The 9,275-nt window shown below is 51.7% G+C and overlaps 1 protein-coding gene across 1 annotated transcript; it reads right to left on the bottom strand.

The window, feature by feature from the left end:
- Positions 1-2,552: 2,552 nt before the first annotated feature.
- Positions 2,553-9,275, bottom strand: LOC102689442 (protease-associated domain-containing protein 1). The gene is made up of 6 exons (XM_069187663.1): positions 9,204-9,275; positions 8,558-8,789; positions 7,573-7,673; positions 5,363-5,472; positions 5,010-5,177; positions 2,553-3,033 (listed from the first exon to the last, which is right to left on the bottom strand). Exons 1-6 carry the CDS (start codon positions 9,273-9,275, stop codon positions 2,913-2,915), a joined length of 804 nt encoding a protein of 267 aa, XP_069043764.1. The 3' UTR covers positions 2,553-2,912.

Below are 9,275 nucleotides of genomic sequence, written 5' to 3'. Positions count from 1 at the left end.
AGTCTAATCCAGCAGGAGTTATTGTCTTTTAAATATCAATTATTAATCAGGATGAGCATGGGAGAAAGTCATGTTGTGGATCGTAAAGCTGAACAATGATAAATTATCTATTTGGCGGCAGGGTCTTCGGTATTTACTGAGCCTCCTGTGCTGCAGCTGTACTCACAGAAAGGCAGTCGTAAACTTGTGCTGCTGTCTACTTTCCTCTGGGCATGAGGGGGGGGGCTGTGTGCAGTCTATGACCTCTAAGCTACACTCCTGTGCTGAGTTCCCTGTAGCACGGCAGCGTGAGGGACAGGGTGTCGAACACAAGTTTATAGGACAGACTCCTCTACAATTTAGACAGTCTGTCTGCTAGGAGCTGCCTCTGCTGAGAACCGCTGAAGTATGAACGTGAGAAGAGTCTGGTACACAGGACAAATAGCCCACACACTCACTGGTCAGACAGCCCAGCGCCACAATCTCATTTCCACTGGGACTCCCAGGCAGTGACGGGGCTCTGTGGCTCAGGATCAGGATAGCTGGAAGGTTCGAATCCCGCGGCCGGCAGAGGAATCCTACTCCGCTGGGCCCCTGAGCCAGGCCCTTAACCCCAACTGCTCCAGGGGTGCTGTACAATGTCTGACCCTGCGCTCTGACCCCCAGCTTCTGTCCCTGTCTGTGCGTCTCATAGAGAGCAAGCTGGGGTCTGTGAAAAGACAAATTCCTAATGCAAAAAATTGTATATGGCCAATAAAGTGATCTTATCTTAATCAAGAAGATTAAGAATGAAGAGGGACCAACCAGCCCATCTATCTTATTTGGTAGTTAGTGGCTTGTTTGTAACCTTTCCTACGCTCCTGAGCTGAAGTGAGAGGAGATGGGATCTAGGAAAATCCCAGGAGAGGCGCGCAGTTCTGCAGGTTCCTGCTGGATGTGCATCCTGGGGTGACGTCTTTCTCCTTTCCCTCCTCATCTGTGGAGAATCGACGCCACGTATGGGTATTTAAATTCCAAGCTGGTTGGGTTAATGTCAGGGTGATTATGAGGGGATGGGCTCAGGCTGGAGGTTAGATCTCGGCAGGAACAGCACAGTTATGGTCTAAGGTACGTGACATCTGCTGAAGCTTCTGTGTTAAATGATAATGGCTCATTAGAATGGCTGCTTTTAAACGCAGTTGTGTGAAGCACATATTGGATTGTTCTATATTTCTGTGGTTCTTTGACAGTGAAATAACTGTTGTTCTTCCGTAGGGATGAACTGGACCTGACACTACTCTTTCAGCAGTTTCCCTATTCTCCTGTTTTGCTTTTGGAACACAGTACTGGCGGTCTCTACAATAACAAGGGAGCCAATTAAGTATCTGAGGACAATCGAAGTAATCGCAGACTTCTCTATGACCCAGGGAAACGTTCTGTGTTAATGATCTCCAATGACATGCCTCTGTGCTTTGTGCGTAATACTTTGCAACTTTACAAATATAATGAATCTTATACATATTGACCAACTTTCTGACCTTATCTGTCGCTCCTGCTGTTGCCATGCAGTGTGGAGTTTGCCTTGGGGCAGACAGGACTGTGACAGGACTGTGGGAGGAGACGGATTGTGGGCAGCAGTGTGGAAGTACAGCTAGAGCTTTAAACTCCTAACTGGCGCTAAAGGTTCGCATCCCAGTAAGGGCACCGCTGTGGCTCCCTTGAACCTACACCAGGTCAGTAAAAAGCTCAGCTGTATAAAGATTTTGTGACATCGGATACTGCACAGGAACCTGCGCCAGTCAGAGCGCACGCAGAGCACTGCACCAATCCTGCATCGACCTCGCATCTTGGAGTAGGACTGCCTCCTCCCCCTTCTGACATGCAGCCCCACCTGGGAGACACACAGGGATCATTCTGCACCAGCAGCCCCACCTGGGAGACACACAGGGATCATTCTGCACCAGCAGCCCCACCTGGGAGACACACAGGGATCATTCTGCACCAGCAGCCCCACCTGGGAGACACACAGGGATCATTCTGCACCAGCAGCCCCACCTGGGAGACACACAGGGATCATTCTGCACCAGCAGCCCCACCTGGGAGACACACAGGGATCATTCTGCACCAGCAGCCCCACCTGGGAGACACACAGGGATCATTCTGCACCAGCAGCCCCACCTGGGAGACACACAGGGATCATTCTGCACCAGCAGCCCCACCTGGGAGACACACAGGGATCATTCTGTACCAGCAACCCCACCTGGGAGATACACAGCGGCCATTCTGCACCAGCAGCCCCACCTGGGAGACACACAGGGATCATTCTGCACCAGCAGCCCCACCTGGGAGACACACAGGGATCATTCTGTACCAGCAACCCTACCTGGGAGACACACAGGGATCATTCTGCACCAGCAGCCCTACCTGGGAGACACACACATGACCCCTACTAGATCTGACCCAGACCAGACCTGGCCTTGCTCATTGTGTGAGATCGGTCATCTGTCAGGAAAGGCCACCCAGCAGCAGTGCCCACTCAAGCCCCTTGACCACACAGCCCGCAGCATTCACGACCTCATTAACCCCACGCTGAATTCATAACCATAATCTTGGTTTTTATTAACTGGCTTCTTACAACAAAAGTGTCAAAAAATGTACAAATCACAAAAAACAGGAGCTGATGGACAGGATTCCCAGCTCCGAGCTCAGTCCTGTGTTACTGGTACCTCTGGCTCCAGTGGTTTCTGCAGAGGCAGGCCAGCAACACGGGCAGCTCCAGCTCTGCTGTGGTCAGGGTCCCTCCGGGTCAGAGGTCAGAGCGATGCAGCCGATATCGAGCACTTCCCTGCAGTGGTTTCTCCACTGTGGACCTCGGTCTCCCCTACCGTCTGACGCCCCTACACGAGTGTGTGCGTCTCTGAGCACCTTGGATCTCTGTCCCCATGGGTGTGATGCTACCACAGTGTCCAGGGAGGCTGCTGCAGGGGGAAGGAGGCCAGCGAAGACACGTTGACAGGGATGGAAATCACCGCCCAGGGCAGGGAGTGTCTCTGCAGAGCGCGGCGGATCATCAGCCTGAGGGACAGAGGAGAGCAGGCGGAGGAGCTGAGTAACTGGTGCAGGACATGGAAACGGTGCTGGTCGAGAACAAATCACAACAAGCCCACAGCAAGAGCAGGTTCCAGAGGCCTGGAGGAGCGGTTAGGGCTCTGCACTCGGGACTCAAGGCTGTGTGCTCGGATCCTGGCTGGGTCACTGCTGTTGTGCTCTCAAGCATGATACTTCACTCAGGTGGCTCCAGTAAAATGCCCAGCTGTACAAATCGAAACTTTCTTACAAACTGACTCACATCTGTATCAGACAATCAAAATAATAATGTTGGGTTAAGGGGTCAAATTGAGTTAGTGGAGTACCACTGGGGTCTGTACTAGAACCACTGCTTGTTAATTATATCAGTGATGTAGTTAGTGGAGTACCACAGGGGTCTGTACTGGGACCACTGCTCTTAATGATATCAGTGATGTAGTTAGTGGAGTACCACAGGGGTCTGTACTGGGACCACTGCTCTTAATTATATCAGTGATGTAGTTAGTGGAGTACCACAGGAGTCTGTACTGGAACCACAGCTCTAATTTATAGCAATCATCCTGATTCTGGTGTTGTCAATAAACCTGTCATGTTTGCAGATGGTACAAAATTAAGTGGATTAGAAAGCACTGCAGAAGCTGCAAATGTAATTTAAAAAGATTTAGATGAAATTCAAGACTGGACAAACACCTGGCAGATCAAGTTTACTATAGACACATTCAGGGTGTTTAAAATGTAAACTATAAATATACAAAATGGGAAACACTGATCCCAAGAGTCTACTTGTGAAAAGTGTTGGATGTTTATGTTGATGTATCATTTACAACTTCCAGACAATGAAGGAAAGAAATGAAAAAGCAAGGAAAACTTAAGTCTGTAGAGCTAAGAATGTAGAATTCAAATCAGGGGATTTTATGTTGGGATTGTACAATGCACTAGTAAGGCCTTATTAGAGTCAGAATACTGCATGCAATTCTGGTCACCATGTTACAGAGATATCGCTACTCCGGAATCAGTCCAAAGAGCAACCAGATGCATTCTGGGACATCAAGGGGTGTCCTACACTGACAGCCTGGAGGAACTGAATCTGAAGGGGACCTGAAACAAGTATTCATAATCCTCAAAGACACTGACAGTCAACAGAGCGAAATTCTTCAGAATAATCAGTCAATCACAAACCACAGGGCACAAGTGGAAACCGTGTTGAAGTGGATTTAAAACAGACCCGGGGCCACTTCTTTACCCAAACGGTTCCGGGAGTGTGGAATGAGATGCCCAGCCATGTTGTTGAAGCTGGTACCTTGCATTCCTGGGCCGAATGGCCTCCTCTCATTTGTAATCTTTCTTATCTTCTATGTATTTAAGTGATACTGCAACAGAACAAGGTATTAGTGTGCAAAGGAACAAGGTTTATTCCCCGCTGAAAAGAGAAGGAAGAAAACAACATTTCGGCCATGAAGCCTTCTTCAGGTGTGAGGTATTTGTGTACGACGCCAATTAGACTTTAACATGGACAAGTCACTGTATGCCTGTACTGCCCTCTAGTGGTGTTGATCAAGTACGTCAAGGTGCCCAGCACAGGACGAAACTGCAGACGGTTTCAAGATGATCAGGGAGCGCGAGAGCAGTGAGGATCACAGGTCTCTCCGAGCCCACAGCTCCTCAACTGGCCATGATCCCACTGACCCTCCCGTGTCTTTCCTTCCACAGGAATTCCAAAACACTTATTCCAGAAAGCTCTCAGAAGCCGAGACGACCCTAAAACTAGGATCATGGCTGGCTGACGAGCTCGCTGCTTCGAGGAGCCACTCCATTTGTTCCCAGAGGTCAGCTCTCCCTGCTCTCAGCCTGCGTGGCCAACAGCAGGCATCAGGCCTCTCCGCTAAGCGCTGGGGGGTTGCGGGTTCGATCTGCTGCTCTACCCTTGAGGGGTAGTCCCCTGGCGAGTACAGTGCCTTCCTTACCCGTCTCTGCCCAGGATGAAGAGCGCCGGTATGCTGGGCAGCTCCGCTGTGCCATCAGTGATCATGTCCAGGTACAGGCTGTCGTTGTCCAGGGCGCTGTCAGCAATGAGCACCGCCCGGCCCCCTGCAGTCTCCACCCGGCGGGCCTTCGACACGAAGGAGCACCCCCTGCAGCCCAAACACAGGCACTGCATCAGCACATCCCTCTCAGTCCCTGTGGCAACCAGACAGTTCAAACACATCGCTATGGCAACACGGGGTTCAGAACACATCCCACTTGGTCCCCGCGGCAACAGGACACGCCCCGAGCCTGGGCAGCGCACTGGGACACGCACACCGGGCACAGACAGTACCCTCTCTCCAGCAGGGTGACCTGTCCCTCCATCAGGTCAGCGTTCCTCAGCTCGGAGCAGCCGTCCGCAGGGTCTGCGGGCACCAGGAAGATCTCCTCATACCGACTGGTCTGGAGGGGAAGGAGAACAGTCCGCGTGAAATTCACAGCACCGGCAGGCCTGAGCTGCCCAGCCTTCTTCCGATGCGGTTCTTGAACCAAACACACATTTCCCTCCATGCCTATAGACTGTCCTCATGAGGAACAATCATCAGAAGCCTTCTGAAAATCAAAATGCACCATTTCTTATGCTCTGTCTGCAATGCAACCCATTGCTGTTGGTGCTTGTTCAGAGCTCCAGCTCCAGGGTGGTTCGGAGAGACCACCCCTCCAGAATCCCTGTTGGCTATTCCCTGGGATCTTACTGTCACAGAGGTGATCCGGTCCTCTAGTTTAGTTCTAAGAAAAGTGTCCCTAACTGTACGTTACAGACAAACTGGTCTGTGACACTGGCCTAAAACACACACTGGTATTAAAACACACAGCAGTCTATAAGAGACACTGGTATTAAAACACACAGCAGTCTATAAGAGATACTGGTCTGTACCAGACTGCTCTGCAACGTCTTGGCTCAGAAATCCCCTGGGTACAACTGGAGGGGTTCTGATTATGGTTTATGAATAGGTCTCTCGTTCCCTTGTGTACAGCAGATAGAACCCCACCCAGCTCAGGGGTTATTTACTCTTTATTAATTTTAATGCTGCTTGTGCTTGTGCTTCAGACACTTCGCCTCTTCCTTGCTGACAGTGATCCATACAGAACATTCCTTCCTCAGCTGCTGTTCCTTTAGAGCCACTTCTCTCTTTCACCTCTTTACTTCACCCTGTCCAGCTCTTCATCAGAATCACAGCCACTAAGCCCTTTACCACTGCACTCCAGTTCAACCTCTCTCACTGGCTCCTGCTCGTCTGTGCCCTTCTGTAAAGACATTCTTCCTTGTCATGAACTCAATCAACCCGTTTAAACTACCTGGCGGCTGTGACTCAGGTAAGAGGGCAGAAAGGACAGGAGGCTAACGAGCTGCTCTCTGGACCTCACTAGAGCCCCTGCAGCACACTGTCACCCACAGGCTTGCTGCAGTGCTGGAGAGACAGGGGTGCACTGCAGGTCACAACCAGGCCGGGGGAGGACAGGGGGTGAGAGAGTGAGTGTTTCTGAGAGAGAAACATTCTTCCCGAAATTCAGAAATCTAATCCCAGAGTTCCCACACCTGCCAGAATCACAGCAGCTCCCAATCCTACTGGGAGAGGGAGGAGGGAACTCAGTTGAACTGGCAGCCCAGTATGTGATCTCCTGTCACAGCCTGAGGAACAGACAGTGAGCCTGTCTCTCAATAATAATAATACAGTGTGTGATCTCCTGTCACAGCCTGAGGAACAGACAGTGAGCCTGTCTCTCAATAATAATAATACAGTGTGTGATCTCCTGTCCCAGCCTGAGGAACAGACAGTGAGCCTGTCTCTCAATAATAATAATACAGTGTGTGATCTCCTGTCACAGCCTGAGGAACAGACAGTGAGCCTGTCTCTCAATAATAATAATACAGTGTGTGATCTCCTGTCACAGCCTGAGGAACAGTGAGCCCGTCTCCCAATAATGCTCCTTCTTTCTACAGTAAATGTAAATATTTTATAATATGTCTTTGTTGTAAATATCTGTAATATGTCTGTAGATTTTACTTTATTTTTTGTTTTGTTTAATGTAAATATCATTACTTTCATTTGCTTTGGCAACACTGATTGTACCCATCAGTCATGCTAATAAAGCACCTTGAATTGAATTGAATTGAGTGAGAGTGTGGGTGTCAGTGTGAGAGTGTGTTCAGTGTGACAGGATATGTGTGTGTGTCAGTGTGAGAGTGTGTTCAGTGTGACAGGATATGTGTGTGTGTCAGTGTGAGAGTGTGCTCAGTGTGACAGGATATGTGTGTGTGTCAGTGTGAGAGTGTGCTCAGTGTGACAGGATATGTGTGTGTGTCAGTGTGAGAGTGTGTTCAGTGTGACAGGATATGTGTGTGTGTCAGTGTGAGAGTGTGCTCAGTGTGACAGGATATGTGTGTGTGTCAGTGTGAGAGTGTGTTCAGTGGATGATGGAGTGATGTGATGCAGGGGAGCCTCCCAGCAACCTGTAGCCAGATCACAAACCCGACAGGGGGTCTGGGGGGACACTCACAAACACCCCTCCGAAGTCGCGTGCCGGCGCAGCGCTGAAGATGTAGCCGATGTCCTGGGGACTGAGCACTCGGAAGTACAGCAGCTCGTTCACACCCAGCCCTGCGGAGACACACACACCACCGTCACACTCTGCGCCCCACTGTCCCGAGCAGCGAGGACAGCACCCTGGACAGTACAGATCACAGGCCAGCACCACGCTGACCCCTGTCCCGAGCAGTGAGGACAGCACCCTGGACCCTGGACAGTACAGAGCACAGGCCAGCACCACGCTGACCCCTGTCCTGAGCCACACTGACCGCTGTACAGCATCAGAATCACACTGACCCCTGTCCATTGGGAGACACTGGAGTAAGACACTGGGGTGAGAGAGTGTTGTAGGTGAGACACTGGGAGAGAGAGAGGAGACACTGGGGTGAGGAAGTGATGTGGGTGAGACACTGGGAGAGAGAGAGGAGACACTGGGAGAGGAGAGAGAGAGGGGTGAGAGATATGGACACAAAAAGCGCAATATATTCCACTGCATCATTGTTTATAAATCACACCGTCGGTGTTTTAAAGTTTAATTGCAGAGAGGAGGGACGAGTGAAGTCGCTCTCACCCGGAGGAGAGAGAAAGGGTCTCGCAGCCGGGTGCGAGTAAGCAACACCTGGACAGGCCGGCAGCTGGCTGCAGTCACGCCTGCTCAAACAGCCAGCCGCACGGAAAGGCGGCTCAGACAGCGAGCCGTGCGTCGCCAGACCAGTGCGCTCCGCTCAAGCGTTCAGCTCAATGCAAGACGAAACTGGTCGAGACGCAGTTTCGCTTCCCTGTCCCACGGCCTCGCCTGCTCTCGGCGTTCGGCGCTCACTGAGCTCTCCCCTCCCCGGCGAGCCCGGCTTGCTGTAGCCCGCCAGGCGGGAGGACAGCGGCGGTGCCGCGGCTCGCCGGGGTGCGAGCGAGGCTCCCCCGGCTGTGCGTCACCTGCGCGCCCGGGCCTCACCTACACGCGTCTCCAGCAGCTGCACGATCACCACGAGAAAGCAGAGCCAGAGCCTCCGTGACAGCATCCTGCCCGAAGCCCCAGTCCTCCTCCAGCGGCTCCCGGCTGCTGCCCTGGCGCCTCTCCGCAGAACCAGAGCCCCGCTCCGCCGAGGGAGGAGCCGGATTGGCAAGCTGCTCGGATTGGCTGGCAGCGGCGCGATTGGAGAGACGCGATTGGCGAGCAGGGCCGTCAGTCTCCGCAACAGCGAATTAAAACTCCGCGCTTCCGGGCAGCTGGGGGCGGTGATTTCTTCCTGGCAGAGAGGCTTGTGCTGCGAGTCGGGGCTCGTTACTGTCGTTAATTAATATCCACAAAGCGGCCTGCTTCAGTATCTGCGCAGGCGTCCGCATGAGTCCTGTGTGTTCGCGGTCCAGTTCCCGCTTGAGTGCTTGTTTTGCACCCTGTAGACAGGACGTATTTTTTCCAGTCAAGATATACTTTATTTCACAAAATAAAATCTCACAATACGTACACATTCTAACAAATTATCAAACTTGCATCAATTAAGAACTTTCTAAATGAGGTGATTGTCCGTTATCAATCAGTGCATGTGGAAGATAGGGCTGGATTTGCACAATGAGAGAGTCCCGTCAAGCCCCACCACTTGCTTTTGTCCGTTTCCCTGTCCCGGCTGTGAAACCGCAGGGCAGGAGCTCTGGGATCAGGGATTTCCTCTTCAT

This window comes from Lepisosteus oculatus, chromosome 3 (genome assembly GCF_040954835.1).
Source record: "Lepisosteus oculatus isolate fLepOcu1 chromosome 3, fLepOcu1.hap2, whole genome shotgun sequence".
In the NCBI taxonomy this organism is placed as follows: domain Eukaryota; kingdom Metazoa; phylum Chordata; class Actinopteri; order Semionotiformes; family Lepisosteidae; genus Lepisosteus; species Lepisosteus oculatus.
Note: the sequence above shows the minus strand (reverse complement) of the source record. Positions and strands in the feature narration are given on the sequence as shown.